Source organism: Myodes glareolus, chromosome X, assembly GCF_982192425.1.
Source record: "Myodes glareolus chromosome X, mMyoGla1.1, whole genome shotgun sequence".
NCBI classification, from domain to species: Eukaryota; Metazoa; Chordata; class Mammalia; order Rodentia; family Cricetidae; genus Myodes; species Myodes glareolus.
This window is the reverse complement of record NC_142053.1, coordinates 136,314,171-136,334,983: the sequence shown is the minus strand read 5'-3', so window position 1 is coordinate 136,334,983 and position 20,813 is coordinate 136,314,171. Positions and strand designations below refer to the sequence as shown.

The 20,813-nt window shown below is 42.3% G+C and overlaps 1 protein-coding gene across 1 annotated transcript in view; it reads right to left on the bottom strand.

The window, feature by feature from the left end:
• Positions 1-19,880, bottom strand: part of Atp6ap2 (ATPase H+ transporting accessory protein 2) — a 31,743-nt gene extending 11,863 nt beyond the window's left edge. Inside the window, exons 1-4 of the mRNA XM_048461382.3 lie at positions 19,724-19,880; positions 12,564-12,694; positions 10,806-10,937; positions 319-414 (exon numbers count right to left, since the gene is read on the bottom strand). Of these exons, the coding sequence (XP_048317339.1) occupies positions 319-414; positions 10,806-10,937; positions 12,564-12,694; positions 19,724-19,769 (405 nt within the window). The 5' untranslated portion in view covers positions 19,770-19,880. The remainder of the gene's footprint in view (positions 1-318; positions 415-10,805; positions 10,938-12,563; positions 12,695-19,723) is intronic.
• Between the last annotated feature and the right edge of the window lie 933 nt (positions 19,881-20,813).

The window sequence follows — 20,813 nt, the reverse complement described above, 5'->3', positions numbered from 1 at the left end:
AGGCAATACACAGATTAATAGAAATGGGTTAAATTAAGATGTAAGAGTTAGCCAATAAGAAACTAGAGCTAATAGGCCAAGCAGTGATTTAGTTAATACAGTTTCTGTGTGGTTATTTTGGGGCTAAGCTAGCCAGGCGGCCAGGATGAACAAGCGGTTCCTTCCCCTGCAACAACCGCCTGCTATGGATTCATTCCAGCATACAGACTTTGTATAGACTTTTTCATATAGTTTAAAAACTATATTTTTTTACTTTGATTTTAAAACTGTCATTAAATAACATTTATAAGGATCTTAAATAAAAACTTTGTTACTTACTTCCTCACTGGGTGCCAACTGCAAAACTACAGGAGTTTCTTCAGAAAATAAGGAGTGAATGGAATTCGCAACACTGTCAAGACTGAAAGGAACTGCCTGAAATGTAAGAGTACAACTGCAGTTATTTTCTGAAACAAAGTAGAAAGATCATCAGGATAATATAAGCAAGGGGCCCCTGGAGCGCTCCCAGGGGCAACAAGCATTTTCCATTACTATTGGTGTATATTAACTGTGCATATTAATGGTTTCACCATGACGGCCATGCTTCCATATATATTTGAACATGAGACCATCTTCTACCATTCTACCACCATTCACTCTCCCCTCTCCTCCTTCCCCAGGGTCTTCCCTAGTCATTCTACTAGTATTTGGTTCTCTTTTCTTTTTGAATTCTGCTTGATACATGAGAGAAAACAATATTTCACTTTCGGAGTCTGGCTCATTTCGTTTAATGTAATCACTTCTTGTTCTACTCATTTTTCCCTGCAACTGACATACATGACTTTTCATTCTTCTTCATGGCTCCACTGAATCACCAGAATTTTTTTGCGATTTTTTTCACACAATATGTTTTGATCATGTTTTTTTACCCTCCCCAGATCATATCCGCCTTGCTACCCACCCAACTTTATGATCTTTCTCTCTCTTTCACCTTTATCTATTAAGTCACTTCTCCAGTCCTATAAAAAGACTTTAAAAATTTATTACTTGTGTGTGTGCTTGCATGTGTACACATGCCGTGACATACATGTAGATCCCAGGGAATTTTGTGGAGTCAGGTCTATCTGCTTTTACATAGGTTCTAAGGATTGAACTCAGGTTGCCAGGCTTGCAAGGCAAAGCACCTTTGTTCACTGAACCTTCTTGCTGGCCCTAAGAGCTGCTTTTTAATTTTAATTTAAAATATTTATTTTATTTTATTATTGAATGTGTATGGGTATTTTTTGCCTGTGCGTTATGTCTGTGTACCATTTGTGTGCCCGATGCTAGAGGAGGCCAAAAAAGACCACCAAAAGAGGTCTGAACTTACAGATGATTGTGAGCTGGCTGCCATGTGGGTGCTGGGAATTGAACCCAGGTCCTTTGCAAAAGCAGCCAGTGTTCTTAATTGCTGTGACATTTCCCTAAGTATATATTACAGTGCAACATACATATAATACAGTATATAAAACCTGGGGTAAGGAGATTAACATTTACAAATGAGTGCACTCTCCTAACCCAACTAGATTAAGACACAGAACATCAGTAGTGCCCCAAAGCACCTACCTCTACCCTTAGGGGTCACAAAAATGGGGACATCTATGCTATGCTGCATTTGTTTTGTTTTACACTGTTTTTTAAAAACACATTCAAAAATCTTTCTCTCACTGGGCGGTGGTGGCACACACCTTTAATCCCAGCACTGGGAAGGCAGAGGTAGGCGGATCTCTGTGAGGTTGAGGCCAGCCTGGTTTATAAGAGCTAGTTCCAGGACAGGCTCCAAAGCTATAGAGAAACCCTGTCTCGAAAAACCAAAACAAAAAAAAAATTTCTTTCAAAAATTATTTTACTTCTGGTATTACAGTATTACAATAACAAGAGGTTAAAAAGAAAGCATTGGCTCTTCCAGAGGACTCAGGTTTGATTCCCAAGACCCACATAGTGGCTGATGGGCTAATGCCCCCCTTCAGCCTCCACAGGCACCAGACATGCACATGATGCACAGACATACATGCAGACAATACACTCAAACACACAAAGAGTAGTATCTTTTTTAAAATAAGCAGTAGCTCAGACTGGCATCAAACTTATTACGTTGTTCATTACATGGCCTCAAAATTGTGAACCTCCTGCCTCCACTTCCCAAGTGTCTGAATTACACTGTACTCAGTGTTTTTTGTTTGTTTGTTTGTTTTAATGGAGATATCTTGGTGACTTTTCTTCCAGCAGTTTTGTTTACTACTTAAAGGTTACTATCTATAAGCAGCAAATGATGTCAATGCAGTACAGACAGCAATGAAGGTAAGTAAGAAACCTTGTGGATAAATACCAGTATTCAAACGAAGTATCAATTTCAAGATTCTATGACACGAACAGACACGTTGCTTTTATCTTACTCAAGATGCATACTAACTTCACAAACGTCTAGAACGAGGTCATAAGAAACTGGAGAGGAGGAAGAGCAATCAAGTTTGCAAAAGCATGTTGTTACCAGCCTCTGCAAGCGCCTGCCTTTTGTTGAACACACTGATCACCTCCTCAGGCTTGGGTGGGAACGTGTATGGCACAAGCCTGCCTACCTCATTTCACCTAGTGCAGTGCTTCTCAACCTTCCTCATGCTGTGACCCTTTAGTACAGGTCCTCATCCTGTCCCCAACCATAACATTATTTTGTTGCTACTTCATAACTGTAATTTTGCTACGGTTATGAATCATTATGTAAACATCTGTGTTTTCTAGTGGTCTTAGGTGACCCCTGTGAAAAGGTCATTCAAGCTCCAAAAGGGGTTGAGACCCACAGGTTGAGAACCACTGACTTAATAGCACTTGGCTAAGGAAAGTAGAAGACTGAAGGATATGCTCCTAGCAATCAATCAATTTGAGAAGGAAAACTGATTATATAGACTGCTAAGCTCAAGAGTAGAAAACCTGGGTGATTGGAATTGGTGACTGCTTTCCCACACTGTTTTAGACAGCTGTGCATGTTTGTCTGAGACTTTCTCCATCAGTATCACTTGAAACTACAACAGTTAGCTGGCGAAATGTGAAGGCAGTTCTGCCTTTAGATTGTGTGGCCTTGGTTCTCTGAGCCTTCTATCTCTTTCCCCATTTTCTTCCAAGAAACTTACAAGTAGCCCATCAAGTTCAATCAATAAAGTGAGCTCTTGTCATACATAGCTCCTTCTCATGCAAAGTGAGGCTAGTCTGTTTCAAAATGTTTAGTGCGCATGGATGGGGCTCAGTTGATAGAGTGCTCCTTATACACAATTATACACAAAGCCCTGGGTTCAATTCCTACCTCCACATGCACTGGTGATGTCTTGGCAACAGAGTTCAAGGCCAACCTGGGCTACATGAGACCTTGTCTCAAAAAACAAATTTGGGGTTCTATCTATGCTATTAAACTTTAAATGATGTTCTAGATTTTATACATTTATGCATAAATGAAATACATGGTGATCTTCACAGAAATCACATAATGAATTACAGAAATAGTCCTAGCAAAACAGAATCTTCCATTTGATCTTTATTTTTCTTCCTCTCCAGTTTACTGCATTTACTCTGAAAACTTTTCTGTTTTCTTTAGCTCATTACTGTCCAATCTTAGAAATCTAAATACAGGTACATGCACTCAGAGCTGTACGTTCCCCTTTGGACCACTTCAACTGTATCCTGCAGTTTTTAAATATACTGTAACATTTACCAATATTCAGTTCTAAGTAATTTGGAAATTCCTGGTGATTTCCCTCCTCTCCAACTCATGAAGTATTTAGGAGTGTGCCACAACTATGTCTTCCTTGTTTAAAAGCAGCTGCTCAAGAGCTGTATAGTGTGGTTTAAAGAGAAATAGTTCTTTGGGACTTTTCATGGAAAAACTGTTTGCCTCGCCTCTCATGTCCCACTCCTCTGAGGCATTCACTTCCACGTCCCTTTAATGGTCTCCTTTTGTTTTTGCCACTATTTCTCTAAATAAAACATTTTCATTACTTCATCTTGATTTTTCCAGTTTAGGCATCATCCATTTACCATCCACTACCAAAAATGAAGTCAGCTTTCCTGTATCACCAACTACAGCCCACTCTCTGCCTCATCCATGCCGTTTCAGTCACTCTACCCAACTCCAACAATTACATCAGAATCTGTGGAATTTACATTAAACCAGTGACCATGCATTCTTAGGACTACATGAATCTTTTCTGTAGCCTAGCTTTACACTATACAATCACTGCTTTTCTGTTCTTGCTCTTCTGGTTCACAACAGAAATGATGAGATTTCTGTCTTGTGTAGTAAAAACATTTAAAATATAATATACAATTTCAAATGTACTCTATATTTATGCTGGTTAGTATTCTGACAGTTTAATACAAGATAGTATAATCTGGGAAGAGGAATCTCAGTTGAAAACAATGGTGCCATCAGATTGGCCTACAGGCATGTCTGTAGGACATTTGCTTGATTCATGTGAGAGGGCCCAGCATACTATGGGCATTATCACCCTGCTATAGAAATTTGCATTGATATAGATCTTGGTCTATTGATATAAACTTAGGTCAGTTTTGTTATGTGTATATTTCTGCCCTTGATTAAGGTATTGTGTTTGTGCACTCACTTAAAAATGTAATGTATAATTAAGAATATAGGTTAATAGTCATCCATGATAGTCAAGCTTGTAGTCATGTTTGTTAGGTTTTCTAGATATACAGAGATATATTTCAGTTAGATAGGTATTCTTCAAATCTTTCAGAGACCCTCAGGATATGGCATTTAAAATGTTTTAAGAATTTAGGACTTTTCATGACAATGAAACTCATTTGCTTCTGGCAGCACCAATCTACTTCAAGAGGAAGATGGGCTCCAAAGAGGCTCCTTATGGAGTTGGTTAGCATTTGGGCAAGAAACTGTTCCTGCCTAGACTGCTTGATGGTATGCTGTATAAACTGAACATGCAGGACCCTCAGAGAAATGACTGCTGAACTTGTGTAAAGGTGAGACAATCCTTTGAGGTTCCTGCTTCATGAAAGAGTCTACCAGACATTCTGCCAGGACACAGAAGAAAGTGACTGACAAACTGCCAATATAGGTGGAACTGTCTTTGAAATTTCCTGCTTCATGAAAAAGTCTGCTGGATACTATGGGCCTGTAAGGTGAAGATGGATGCTCCAATGTTACAGAAGAACTTTGGGTGACTGTCCAGGCAGTGAGATCTCTGTCAGTTCTAGAGTTTTGGAAGTTGTTTACAATGCACTCCCTGTTTATTTAGGTAATATTATATCCTTCTGGAGTCTTTGATGGAGTTGAAGGATAGTTATAATTATAATTTTCCTTAGTTATGATAAAAGATGAAGTAGATATAAATATTGTAACTGTAATTCTTGCTTGATAACTGTTTTGTTATATTTTTGTGTTGAAGTTAAAGCCTTCCTTTTTATTTAAACAGAAAAGGGGAAATTATGTGGGAGGTCCTTCTGTCTACGGTCAAACAGTATTGCAAATAATATGGTTTCTATGTGATTATTTCGGGGCTGAGCAGCCAGGAACAAACTAGTGGCCTCTAAGAACATCACCCCTGAATGGGAGAGCTTGGGTTGTATAAAAAAGAACAAGCTGAGCAAGCCATAGAAACAAGCCAGTAAGTAGTGTTGTCCATGATCTCTGCTTCAGCTCTTGCCTTGAGATTCTTGCCCTGAGCTCTTGTCCTGGCTAATGATGGATTATAAGCCATAAACTGAAATAAACCCTTTCCTCCCCAAGTTGCTTTTTGGTCATGGTGTTTATAACAGCAACAGAAAGCAAAGCAAACAATATTTTTGTTTATTATAACCACCAACATTCTGTGCATTTTATCACTAAAGCATGCTCCAGTAATGCTATTTCTAGGGATATATCTAAAGGTTTATATTATATTTTTAAATTTATGTGTGTATGTGTGTGGGCCTGAATGTATGTACATGTAACTAACATGTGTATACAGGTGACTGACAAAGCCAGAAGAGGGTATAGAATCATCTGGAACTTGAGTTCTAAGCTGTTGTGAGTGGCTTGATATGAGTGGTGGGAGAACTGAAGCCAGTCCTCTGCAGAAGCAGCAAATGCTCTTAAGCACTGAGCCATCATCTCTCTAGTCCATTGGGTACACGTCTAAAGGAAGTAGAAATAAGTGTGCTAAAATCTACTATACTCCCATGTTCCTTGCAGCACTAGTCACAATAGTGAAGATATGAAAGCAAACACAGTGTCTTTAAAAAAGTGGATAAAGACAATGTCCTAGGGCTGAGGGGTATAAGGTCAGCGGTAGAGTATTTGCCTAGAGTACAAGCCATCCTAGGTTCTTTCCTAGTATCAAAACAGAAAGAGGAGGGAAAATGTTGCATATATACACAATAGAAATACCATTTAGCCCTCAAAGGGCCATGGGGGTAGGGTGGCACACAATAAGACTTGTTCTTTGTGACAACATGGGTAAGTCAGAACATTATGCTAATTGAACTAACCTTGGTACTGAACAAATAGCATGATCTCATTGATGTGTGCAGTCTAAGGAAGATGATTTCACAGAGCAGGATGATATGTTATCAGGACCGAGGGGAAAGTGGACAGGGAAAGGAGATGCTAACCCAAATACATGGGGTTTTTGATGTCTTTGAGACAGGGCTTTATTATGCCACCCACACTTGCCTCAAACTCACTATGTAGCCTAGGTTGGCTTTAAATTTGCAGCACTTCTCCAGCCTCAGCTTCCCAACGTCTGTAATTATACAGACACTGGTTCTTTACTGTGTGTTTAGGCTTGCCTTGTGGTCTAGCTCATGGCCATATGCTGTGAGACAATGGTCTATACTCCTGTCATTTGTATTTTAAATAAATGCTGATTGGCCAGTAGCCAGGGAGGAAGTATAGGTGGAGCGGGGCGACCAGACAGGAAGTAGAGGCCGGGCAAGGAGGAAAAAAAAAGTTCTGGAAAGAGGAAAAGTCAGTCTGCAGTCATCACCCAGACACAGAGGAAGCAAGATGTGACTACCTTGCTGAAAAAGGTACCAAGCCATGTGGCTAACACAGACAAGAATTATGGGTTAAGATGTAAGAATTAATTAATAAAAAGCCTAAGCTACTAGGCCAATCAGTTTATGATTAATGTAGACCTCTGTGTGTTTATTTGGGACTGAATTACTGGTAGGACCTGGTGGGACAGCAACCCCCAGTCAACAAATGGTGCCCATCGTGTGGACAACTGCATCCACAGAAAGCCTGCTAGAGCTTGGGAAGTAGTTCTTGACAGAAAAGAATAGAGTTAAACACGGCTTATTGATAGCAACATTTTCTCAGATGGGCTCTGTTTGCTAGAGGCAAACATGTCTCATTTAAGATAGGCTTCCTGTTTCAGCTGTAGCTGCAAAAACTTTGCAGTCCTTTTAAGAGGCTCTGCCACAAAACATTTAAATGGTGTTTATGAATAGCTGACTGCATACTTTTTGGTGGTGACATGGACCTTGAAATGCCATAGGGTTGCGGCAATAAACATGGCTCCAGCCAGTACCTCTGCCATGAGGCTAAATGCTCGGAAAAAAGCTAAGAAATGGGCTAGATCTAGCCATCGAAGTTATGGCTTTAATCCTAGCCATATCTCTTAGCAAATTGAAGACCCATGTGGTCAGAAAAAGAGAGATATACAATAAAGATAGATTCAACAACGAAGAAGAAACCTCTAAACAGTTTACTGTGTGTTTAAAAATACATGTAGGTTTGGAAGAAAAAAAAAAAGAATAAAGTCCTTAAAATAAAAAATGAAAAAAAGAGAGTAGTTGGGTGTGGTGACACACACCTTTAATCCCAACACTTGGAAGGCAGAGGCAGGAGAATCTCTATGAGTTTAAGGACAACCTGGCCTACAGAGTAAATTCCAGGACAGCTAAAGATACACAAAGAAACCCTGTCTCAAAAATCCAAAAATAAAAGAAATAGAGGTTCAAATAAAGGGATGTAAAGATGAAAAATACACAGAGTCTGGATACTGTATGTTATTGTGTTGTTTTTAAAATTGATGACTGGGGAAGGAGCAACAGCTGTTAAAAGACATTTGATGATAAATGCTGCTGGTTTAATCATATATATATATATATATATGTGAAAATGCTTTGACTTTAAAATTTAAGTCAAAAGATATGTTACTTTGGAAAAGAGGTTTTGTTTTTGTTTCCACAGGAAATGAGGGACTGTGGATTCATTCTGTGTTAAGAAAAATCAGGTTTGACCAAGGAAGACTCCCTGAGAAATCTCCGATAGGAGAAATGCCCCAGATGTCTGAGTTCTATATCCAGAACAGTTCAAAGACTGCTGCCTGAGATGATCAAGCCTCCCTCACAGGATACTCCAGTTAGGACTTGATCATAATTCTAAATTTTCTTTAGGTGCTCATAAGATCATCAGTGCCCCCAATCAGCAGGAAGTATCCTGGGAAACTATGTCCACATTCCCAAAAAAATGGATTATGGATGCTTGCCTTTGTTTAGAATGTTGGTTACAAGTTGTTTTGGATAATGATCAGTAGAAAAGCTAAACAAAGGATATCTGATTCAGAGTTCTTGTTTAAAAAAAAGGGGGGGGGGAGTGCTGTCAACTGTATTTTAATAAAATGCTGATTAGCCAGTAGCCAGGCAGGAAGTATAGGCAGAGTGACCAGGCAGGAAGTAGAAGCAGGGCAATGAGAACAAGAGAATTCTGGGAAGAATAAAAGTCAGTCTGTAGTTGTCACCCAGACACAGAGGAAGCCAGACACAGAGCAAGCAAGCTCTTGTGTGACTACCTTGCTGAAAAAGGTACCAAGCCATGTGGCTAACACAGACAAGAATTATGGGTTAAGATGTAAGAATTAATTAATAACAAGCCTGAGCTACTAGGCTAATCAGTTTATGATTAATGTAGACCTCTGTGTATTTATTTGGGACTGAACAACTGGTAGAACCTGGTGGGACAGAAACATCAGTCAACAGCCCTGTGTGTGTTATGTGTGTGTGGGTGTGTGTGCATACACAGCTGGGAATTGGACCTAGGCTTCAAGCACACTAGGTAAACACTCCATAACTAAGCTATGAATACATTTCCAGTCCACATGGTTTTGTTTCTATAAGCATGCCACATGTACTTGGAAATAGGATCACAGTAAAGTCTGAAAAAAATTTTCTCAAAGTGAGCATCACACAGATCAGCTTATAATATAATGAAATTAGAATTTAAAACAGTAATTATTGAACAAGAATTCACACATTTGGCAATGAAAAATATTTATAACAAATGAGTTAAAGAGTCACAATCTACATTGTAAATTAAATTACAAATTAATTTAAATATAAATTAAATTAAAACATAAACAAAATACCATCCATCAAAAATGTCCTATAATAGCTTCAATATAAACATTCTTAAAGTGTTACAGTTTTTCTGTACATGTTTGTTGTCATTTTTGTACTGCTGGGGATGGGACCTAGGCTACACCACTCCTCTATATCTTCAACCTTAACCTTCAACCTTAACACATTTGCAAATTTCTTTGTAATTGACCTGTTAACCTTAGGTCCAGGGGACTGACCTGTTTACCTCACCTATTTTATTGTGTTACTTTTTTCCCTTCAAGTTGCAAATTCAACTCACCTTCAACTTTCTCTCTCTCTCTCTCTCTCTCTCTCTCTCTCTCTCTCTCTCTCTCTCTCCCTTTGAGACAGGGTTTCTCTGTGTAGTCCTGGTTATACTAGAACACTCTCTGTAGACCAGGGTGGCCTCAACTCAGGGACCTGCTTGTCTCTGCCTCCTGAGTGCTAGGACTAAAGGCATGTATCACCATGCGCAGCTCATCTTCAATTTTCAATCAAAGGAGGCCTTGTTGCAGAGGTGCCCTCCACGCCAGGGGAAGATTATCTGTATTTGGAAGGGACTCTCTATACCCATAATTCTGACTCTTTTCAGGTGACTCTTGGGACCTCCCGATCAAGAACGGCAAGCCAGTCCTTCTGAAGCAGCTAGAGTTTTACTAGTCTTCTTCCCAAGCACAAATGAAAGCATTTGATGGCCCCTAGCCTTCTGTAGAGAATAAAACTTCAGGGTCAGCTCCTGTTCATGGCACTGCCTCTTTGGCACTCTGTTGGAAGCAGTATATCACTGAGGGTGGCCTTGGATGGCTTAGACTTGTGCCCTCTGAACTTGCTTGCTCTGCTTTTGCTCTTGGCTTGAAAATAGAAGCCCTTAGCTTCTTGCTCCAGTCACCATGCCTCTACCCTGCCATCTCGGACTCATCCCCCTGGAACATAAGCTCCCCAAACCTTCCCTTCTCTAAGTGGACTTGGTTGTGGTAGTCCATCATAGCAATAGAAAAGTAGCAGGTGGCATACATCTTAACTTAGAACTCTCCCTCACAGAGCATGGTCAACTTCCAGAAAACATACAACCACGATGGAATTTTTTTTTTGTAAAAACTACAAAAACTTTCAAAAGAATTTAAAAGGAAATTATATTTTAGAGAAGTTACATTCAGAAAAGATGTGTTTAGAATACAATTCATTTTTTTAAAAACGACAAAACAAGCAAGATAGTAGAGCCAGTTCAAAGGATACAGAGACTGAAATTACATGCACACACATGTATTCAATGGAGATACTAGGATAAGACTACATAGGTAATATTGAGGTATTAGTTAAGAGAATAAGACTAATTTGGGGAGTAGATGGAAATCATTTGCATTCATGTCAATTGACAGAGAAAGTTTCCAGGGCACCTGGTTTATATAAGAAATACTCACATTCTCCAAAGGGTAGGAGATGACACTGCCCGCAGGGAGAGCCAGTTTGTCCACTCCCTTCACCATCACCATAATGGTAGCCCGTGGCCGATGGAATAGGTTACCCACTGCAAGCCCTGGCCAAGATAAGTCCTAAATGTTGAAAAGCATAAAATATTGCTTAATTCTCAAGTATGGAAACTGTCTCCGCAGTATCATCTAAAAACAGAGCAAGGAGTTCTGGGATGACCCTGGCTGGAACACCCAAATAACAGCTACAATCTCCTAAGTGGCAGCATGGATGCCTGTCTTCTTCACTTTATTAAAATTATACGTACCAGAACACTTGCTCACAACTTTTGTGTAAAAAAAAAAAGCAAGCGAATAAAGAAAACCCATGTGCTCTACATTTTCCAGACTCTGAACTGTTGTTCTCTTCCCCTGCATCATGTTCTCTGCATCACTTTTACCTTTTGCAGTGACAGCAAGAACTGTCGAAATGTGCTCTACTAAGCACTTTTATTTATTTATTTATTTATTTATTTATTTATTATGTATACAACATTCTGCCTCCATGTATGCCTGCAGGCCAGAAGAGGGCACCAGATCTCATTACAGATGGTTGTGAGCCACCATGCGGTTGCTGGGATTTGAACTCAGGTCCTCTGGAAGAGCAGCCAGTGCTCTTAACCTCTGAGCCATCTCTCCAGCCCCTCTACTAAGCACTTTATATATAAAATTCCTTTAGCAGTGACTCATGTTGCTTTACTAATAACTATTTATAAAGCTTATTTTAACAGCCATTTGTGATAAAATTTAAGCTTGTGGAGAACTAGGTACAAATTTCACCCCTTAGTGTAAACAACCAATCCTGCTCACTTTGGTTGTCCAAACAAACTGGAGCTCATGGGCTATACCTTTAGCCCAACTGCCAAGCTACAGTTACTGTCAGTTTTGAGAGTGCTTGGAGTCTAGAGGTGACTGATGATATCAGCAGCCAATTTAAAGTGGCAAGAGAGAGTATAATGACAAGACAGAGCAAGTGGCATCTCCTCCTCCTAAGCTCTGAGCTTCAGGCCTCTTGGAGTGAATGGATCCAGGTCCCTCTACTACAGTTCCATCAGTAGCCAGGGACTACCACAGGTCAGTGACATTCTAGGAAAACACAGCTACCAGCTGCATCATTCTATCCTCAGATAAGAAATGTAGACATTTTAGCATTTGTAGCAAATCTATTTCCTACACTAAAAAAGGACACAGCCTATTAATAACAGCACGCCTGTAATATGTAAATCACTACGTGTCAATTAAAAATAAAAATATACTTAATGGGAAGTAGAAAAAGACAAGATCTCCTGAGCAAATTGGGAGCATGGGGACCTTGGGAGAGGGCTGAAAGGGAAGGGAGAGGCAGGGAGGGGAGCAGAGAAAAATGTAGAGCTCAATAAAAATTAATAAAAAAAGATTTGAAGAATACCTATCTAACTGAAATAAATCTCTATATATCTAGAAAACCTAAGAAAATATATATGCTTAACATACTAGATAGATACATCCATATACACAAAAGTTCTCACAATGATGAATACACGTTCTCATAATAATGTATGAAGACTTGGTTTTAGAAGCACTTACCTAAGATTAACCCAAATACTAATGAGCCTTTAAAGTTTTGTAATCTCTGGCAAATGTACCTGTGTGTTTGTTGCTCTAACAATCGGAATAAATCAATAAAAAGGTTTTAGAAGCAGTTACAACCATTTTTTTTAGTACACATACTTCTTTCACAGAGAAGCCCATGGACAATGCAGCCACGTCTGGGATTCGATCTCCTGGTATGGGCCAATTTCCATTTCGGAAAACAACAGACCCTGGCGACCTTAATATGCTAAATTCATTCCCTAAAGCACCTGAGGAGAGAACAGATTGGTAAATGAATTATCATCATTTTATATATATATATATATCATTGTATCCACCTTGAAGTTTATTAAACAATACATTTCCCCATTCCTCACTGGTTGAACATGCTAAATTATGTTTTGACAAAGTACTGAATTGTAAACATGGGAAAATTTGGGGCGTAATGCTAGGGATGGAGTGCCAAGTCTTCAAGGCACAGGTACACATGCCACGGCAATTGTGAAACAGTTAGTGTCAGATGGAGCTATACTCCAAGTACCATCAACAATTTCCCCCCGAAGTATCACTCTAAGAATTTAAGTATTAAATATTCTGTTGGAACAGGGTACATGTGCAAGAAGATTTCCTTTAAAAAATTTTTGTTGTTATTGTTTTTTCGAGACAGGGTTTCACTGTAGCTTTGGAGCCTGTCCAGGAACTCACTCTTGTAGACCAGACTGGTCTTGAACTCACAGAGATCCACCCACCTCTGCCCCCCAAGTGCTGGGATTAAAGGCGTGTGCCACCACTGCCTGGCTCCTTTTTAAAATTTTAAATTAGCAAATATTAACTCTGGATAAGGGCTTTCATTATGGTATTTTTATAGACATATAATGAAATTTGATCCTATTTACCCATTATCTTCTCATCTCCCCCATTCCCACTGACTCCCCTTCCTTCTTCATAACTAGTCTCCTTTTTATTTTCATGTCTTTTCGGGGGAAGTGGCCCGCCAATGAATTTAATAAGGTCTGCAGACAGGAGCCTGAGTGAAGGATCATTTACAGGTGTATGAGCACCTTACCAATGACTACATCGAGAAAATCCCCCACCCCAGTAACCATGAACTGCTTATAGGTCCTCAGGGATGGGTGGGGCCTCATGAGACTCCTTCCTCCAGCTACTGCTAACTGCCTATAAATCCTCAGGGAACAGTGAGGCTTACGAGCCCTCCACAGTAATGGCGCGAAGTTGATGGGCCAAATCTTGTGCAACTAATTACAGTTGCTGTGGGTTCAAGACTGCCATGATCATGTCATGCCTGAAGACAGTGTTCCACAACAGGCCTTCTGCTGGCTCTTACATTAGTTTTATGTGTTTGTTTATTACACATGTATGAGTATTTACCTAAATGCATGTTTGCTCTTGGTGCCCTCAGACCAATAAAGAGCATCAGATTCCCTAGAACTGGAGTTTCAGATGATTGTGAGGCACCATGTAGGTACTGGCAACCAAACCCAGGTCCTCTGAAGAGTAGTGAGTGCTCTTAACCGCTGAGCTTTTACCTGCTCTTACCTGCTTTCTGCCCTCTCTTTCAAAATATTCACTGAGCCTTGAAGGAGTGAGAGAGGGTTCTACTAATGATGCTGACAGCCTGCTACAGAAGGCCCTTAAGAAGGGAACGTGACAGTTTAGTAAGAATAGAAGTCAGAGACAGTTCTCTGGTATTGAAAAAGCAAAAATGCCAAAGCCCTGGTACTAAAAGGGGAAGGAACCTGGAATCTTTGAATTATTCTGCCGTCAGACTTCTCTATAATATGCAAATGTGTGACATTCCTGTTTCACTATAATGCTCTGGCAGGCTAATACAGCTTTACAGGTTAGTGTATCTTAGGATACAGAGTGTTTCCTTATGCTTCACAGGCATAAGGATGTCAATGAAGATTGTTAAGGATGTGTGTGTGTGTATGTGGGTGCATATGTTACCAGCTGGGACATAAAACATTTCAGTCATCAGAAAATTAAGTCCAGGAATAGCGTTTTCAGTTGACACATCAAGAAGGAGAGCAAAGGTACCCTGTAGTCACTAAGGACAGAGAGTGTTTGGCACCAACAGCTAAGTCAAGGACGAGGAGAAAGGAGCTGCTTTAAAAGGCCTCCCCTAAGGATGGACTATTTGCTTCTTCACCAGCGTTTGAGCGCTCTGTTTTGTCTTCGTGGTGCTGGGGATGGACTCCAAGGCTTGAAGCACCCCACAGCTGAGCCACACCCCCAGAATGACAAGTAGTCAATGAAAACTTCTGGGTTCCTGGGAAAAAATTAGTTATAATCCAAAAGCAACCTTGGCTTTTCCCAGGCCTACTGGGAAAGAGAGGCTTTGCAAAGGCCTGGGGGTGACTCCCTGACCTCAAGAGTCACTTTCAGAAGTGGGAGTAGGAAGCGAGAGAGGTCAGTGTTTTGGCTTTGCAGTGCTGACAGTAAATAAAAGGCCTCAGGAGGGTGTAGGTGCACTAGGACCAGTTAGGAGTCTCAATTCAGCCCAAGGGCCAGAGCAGAAAGCAAATGAAAAAACTTATCAGAATGCAAAGGTGTCTGTAACTAACAGACGTCTGTTACCTTCAGGGCAAATTCAAAATAGAACACCTCAGGCACCTTGACAGTCAGCCTTTCTCTGGAAAGGCTGGGAAACAGGTAAGAAGCCCAGTTCTTACTTTCCAAGTTTGCACTTTCCAGGAATCTATCTGGCCTTGCAGATACCTTTGTTCTGAGATGTGGTCCCGTGCCTTCCACTCCCACGAGCTGGCGCGAAGTAACTGCCTCACCTTTATGGTGAGATTCAACCGGAGCTGCGCAACACTCCTTTACTGGCCCACTGCTCTGAAGCCTTTAGTTGGGGGTCATAAAAAAGGTGATCTTGTCTAAACTTGTGCAAGCTACAGGCATCACATCTCAAGGATGCCGGGCAGACAGCTGTCCTCCTCGAATGCTACTAGTGATGGGGGAATGCCCATCAGTTAGGCCAGCTCCCTAGTGTTCTAGTTCTTTGGAAAACGTTCTCTTCTGCTGAACTGAAATAGGCTGCCTAACCTCCAACTTCCTAGGCTTCCATCCCGCTGATCAGTCTCCAGATAACCTGTCCCCAGCTTCACAGGTCCAGGTCACCCGCTTGTTCTCACCACATCTCTTCACCTCTAGTCATGACAGGCAAAAGAACATTGAGCCTAACACAATCTTCTGTCTGGCTTTCTTCCAGACTTTCATTCATCCACTAAGAAATTATTCCCTCACTGTCTATTAACCTAGCTTTTTGGTTGAGATGCATCAACAGCTAAGTGATGCCATGGAGGTAGGCATAACCAGAAGTCCCTGCATTATCTAAGCTACCGGAAGGCAGGGATTTCAGTGCGTCTACGTTTCTAGGGCTGAAAAAGTGCCTGATACCCACTGCTCAGTAAATGCTGCTGAGTTGACGGACGAAGGAAGTCACACCTGAAACTACCAATGCCCCCCCTCCCCTGAGCACAAAGCAAGTCCTGGGGCTGCCACTCCCAACTTAGAACCACCCAAACCCTACTGGTGGCTTGCCCAAACCAAAGCATCTCTAAGTCAAACATGCTTCCCTTTAGGGGGAGAACCTAGGGACCACACAGTCCACTCCTCTGTTTTTCTACTTCGTCTCACGCTGCCTGCTTTGGCCTCCAGTCTCTGGCCACTCCACTGAAACAGTGGACCAAACCCTAAAACACAATTCTCAGCCCTTAATTCCCTAACTTCCCCATGCACTGACACTGGCAAGTCCATCTTTGAAATCCCATCTTGGCTTGATAAAGACAAGGCCTCTGCCCTTCAAATTCCTTGACTGCTGCAGGGCTAGCTCTCCTGTTTGTCCTTTACAGCTGCTGGGGCGGGCTTTGAAGATAAGCTCTTTCAACACAAAACTAGAAAGTGAAAATAGCCCATGCATTTACCTGTCTTTATAACACATATGCTACACATTGTGTACAATAATTGGTTACAAAACACACATAAAGGGAATTTATAATGTTCTTCCCAAGGTAATCAGGATAAAAACACAAGTTTAAAACATGACCATTCCTACTTAAAATAAAATGATTTAACATGGCCATTCCTACTTTAAAAAAAGGATTTTAAAAAAAAGCATACATGGAAATTCTAGTACATCCCCCAGTATTCAACTGAATCATGTAGCACACTCCATTTGAAAGACCAGAGGAGTCAATTCTGTGTCATGCTCCCTGAGTTGAGCCCATATACCCTAAGGCTGCAAACACCCAAAACACTGACAGCTCCCAGATTTTTATTCCCAGTCTAGATCTCCCCCAGTCTTAGGCCGAGGCACATTTCCTTCCAGGTCTCATGGTGTGCTTAAACGCTACCATTGCTTTGAACCTGGACTCACTAGCTCTCAGACTTCTGAAGTCTCTTCCAGCCAGCTGCTTAAACACTTCCTCTTTAAACCCTTCTGCAGCCTACAGCAATCAGCCGCTGCTTCAGCTGCTCTTCTTCAGAATTATTTCCTGAATACCACACCACGTTCGTTCCTCACCAGGTTTGCTCCAGCTGGCTGCCTCGTACCCTGTCATGCCACCCCCGGATCCAGCTTGCTCTTCATATTTTCAAAATACAAATCTGTTTATTCATCCTCTGCTTAAATGCCAGTGCTCACTGCCTAGGGCCTTGCAGAGAAATCCAAAATGTCCCCTGGACAGCTCACTAGACTGCTTTCTGAGCTCTCAACAAATTCTCTGCTCTTCAGTCTCCAGCTCTCGGTGTCTCTGAGCGCTCCTCACACGCTGTTCCACCTAAATTATTTTCCCCACCTCAACCTTTCACAGTTTTCTCAGGAGCCACCGCCCTGGGGAAAGTTCCTTAAGCCTCTCCACTTTGGGTTTGAGAGTTAGTGCCCCTCCCTTGGAGAACTCCACTGTCTTGTGCACTGAGCTTCTTTAAATGGTGACTGGAATCAGAACCAGTCAATTTTAAAAAGGGGGTGGGGGTAGGTTGCTTCTATCCTCGAGGACATCAGTTACCAAAATCAACTCCCTCCTTTACATTTCTGCAAATTCCATGTGTTAGCTCTTGGTTCTTCTCCTGAACTTTTCCAAATATGCCTCAGAACATGCTATTCAGAGCCCAAGTTCCCTAGTTCTCTCTAGTTCCCTAACACTGTTTTGAAGTAAACAGTGAAATCAGAGCTCTTAAAGATGTTTTCCACCAAATCACACTTAGTCATTGTGGAAAATAATACTGTGTGCTCACCTGACAAGACCCAGCAATGAAGAAGGTCAGACTGTTATGTGAACTAGACCATTTTAGCAAGGACAGCATGCCCAAACCACGCAGAGAAACAATTATTTTATCTTAGACAAAAACCAAATCAAAACCCTAAACCTCACTGACTCAGAATGTCATAGAGCTGAACACAGTGGCACTCAGAAGGCAGAGACAGGCAGCTCTTTGAATTCCAGGCCAGCCGGGACCTCAAAAGATGTCAGGCATGATATTAAAACATGGAATTTCAACAGATGCCTACCTAAACCAGGGTGCCAATGGGAAGATTTTGTTTTTAACTTTGAAAACTCAATTAAAACAAAAGAATTTTCCTAAAGTATATATATACACGTGTGTGTGTGTGTGTGCGCGCGCGCGCGCACATGTATAAATATGCATGCATGTGGAATCCAAGGTCAACCTCCAATGTCTTAGGAACTGTCCACCTTGTTTTTCAGACAGGATCTCTCACTGGGACGTGAAACTCATTCATTAGACTACTGTAGCCAGGAAAGAACTTCTAGTGATCTACCCGTGTCTACCTCCCGAGCCCTGAGATTATAAGCACGCACCATTGTACCCAGCTTCTTATATGAATGCTGGGGTTCACACTCATTCTGCATGCTTTTGTGACAAGCACTTACCAAGTACTTCAAAAAGCCCCAAAGTATCTTGATAAATAAATCAGAAAGGCTGTTCCAGAGCTAACAACAGAAATGAAAAAGACTCAAACACTTGGAGGCCTGGAAATAATTGTAACTATTAACACAGAACACTGGGCACCCCCAAGGGGGCAGGGGGGAAAGCTTTGGTTTTCAAAATCATCACTAGTCTTTTTCAGTTCAACTGCCATTCCAGAAGCAGGACCTCTCAGCATCTCACATAGCATAGGCATAAGATATCCTTGCCACAAAACACCCATTCCTCCAAGATGTTCTTCACTTGTCGTTTTCTGAGAAAGGGTTTCTCTGTGTGGTTGTCCTGGAACTCACTCTGTAGACCAGGCTGGCCTACCTCTGCCTCCAGACTTCTGGGATTAAAGGTGTGAGTCACCACGCCTGGCCTGCCTCCACTTGACTTCGTGTTCCCTACTGTCTGCAAGCCCAGTCTCTGCCGTACTACTCCCCAGTTGTCACACAGCATTCCCTGTGTCATACAATAGAGAGTGGAGATATAGCCACTACTTGGAACTCAACTGATCTGCCTTTGGATCCAGTTCTGTTACACACTACCTGTGTCAGGCTGGCTTGATTTAAAACTGCCAAATGAGGAAACGCTCTTCTAAGGATTACTGTAAAAAGAAATGCATTACCACATGATTCGCAAGCCACAGGCCAAATGTTAGCTCATTTCCACGCTTCTTGTTCTATGTTAGAGAACCTAGGCTCCACTAAGAAAGCTACCATTTATTTGACATGTGACCCTAAAAGCATGACTCACAACCTAGTCTCTACATCCTTCAAATTGGGAACTGAAATCAATACTGAGAGATTGTCTGCGTTCGCCTGAAGAAATAATCACATAAAACAAACAAACCCCGAAGACTCAATTTTGCATCCTGTAATGTATATATACGATGGAGGCAAATATGAGGGAGGCAAGGTTTCATCCATTGTTAATAACACCATTAGAAACGAAGGGGGAAAAAATGACAGCAGCCTCAGCGGCTAAGCCGTTGGCCAGCTTTCCCTTCTTGGTAGTGGGCTGTGGTTCAACGATGTATTGAGAAAGGCAACCGGTCCTCCAAAGGGCCTTGAACGGGGAAGGAGAGCTCCTGCAGATGGGAAGACAGGGTCCCATCCGGCGACGCGCCTTCCTCCAAAAGGCTGATGCCGGAGCCCCCCCAGGTGGCCTTGCCCGGCGCCGGAGACCACCAGGCCGCGTCTCCCAGGCTAGATCACAGACCGGAGCCCCGAGGAGGGCCGCCTAGCCCAGGCCGCCCCCACTGCGGCCCCCGCCCGCAGCCGCGCCCGCCCAGGGTCCCCGCGCTCCGCGGCCTCCCGCAGTGCGCCCCGGCTGCTCACCCGTCACCAGCAAGGACAGGAGAGCGACGACGAACACAGCCATCATGCCACCGCGGCTGCAGCGGAGATGGGCTACACGAAAAGGGACGCTAGGACTCGAGGGAGCACCGCAGCCCGACCGAGTGACGCGCTCCCGAAGGTTGCGATTCCTAGGCCCCACCCCTTTAGCCGCTTCAGGACTAGGTCTCGGCCAATCGCCAACTACGCCGCTCTACGGGAGAGACGTAGCCGAGGAAACGTCAGCGATTGGGGCAGGACCGAATGTGATGGGTGGAATTCTCTGCCAATAGGAGTCAACAATTTTAATAGCAGGGCGGTCCCGCCCGCCGGCCCACAATGACCGGTCACGAGATGAAGGGTAGGGCCGGCGGTGAGAGCAGGTGGCCCTGCCGGTTGCAGGGTCTCAAGAACCTACTGTGAAGCTACCCCCCAGGTGTAGACCCTTTGCCCAGCCTCGGGTGACGATCTACAACCCGGGTGTCTGTCTGTCCCCATCTTGTGCCTCCTCCCGCTGCGAATGACAGCTGTGGGAAGCGCTGGGCCGGCTTAGGCTTTGCTCCGTGGAGTCCACAGACCTTGAGCACCTGAGGGCTGGAAGCCTGGCGCCTGGGGGGAAGCCCAGCCCGCCTAGTAGAGGTGCTGCTTAAAATATAGGACTCTCGCTGGAATTTGAGTTGTACATAAAAAATAATTTTTTTAGTGTATCTGAATATTTGTTTTATATATACTAAAATAAGTATCCATTGTCTGAAAGTCAACTAACTGGGTATTCCGTTTAGATTTTTTATTGTTGATTCTTTTGAGACAGGGTTTCTCTATGTTGCTATGGCTGTCCTGGAATTCTCTCGGAAGACCAGGCTTGCTGTGTCAAACAACCTTGCCTCCAAACTGCCATCTACAAGGAGTGTAGATATCCGACAGAATATTAATTATTCATTCTTTTGTCCCTTGATTTCTAAACTGAACAAGGTGCTCACGAAAGCTATATGAGGGCTAGACATACTAATTAGACCAGGATTATCCCTTCCCACACCTCATAGGCTCTTACCTATGATGTAAGGCAAAAAGTGACATTGTCCACCATCTGTGG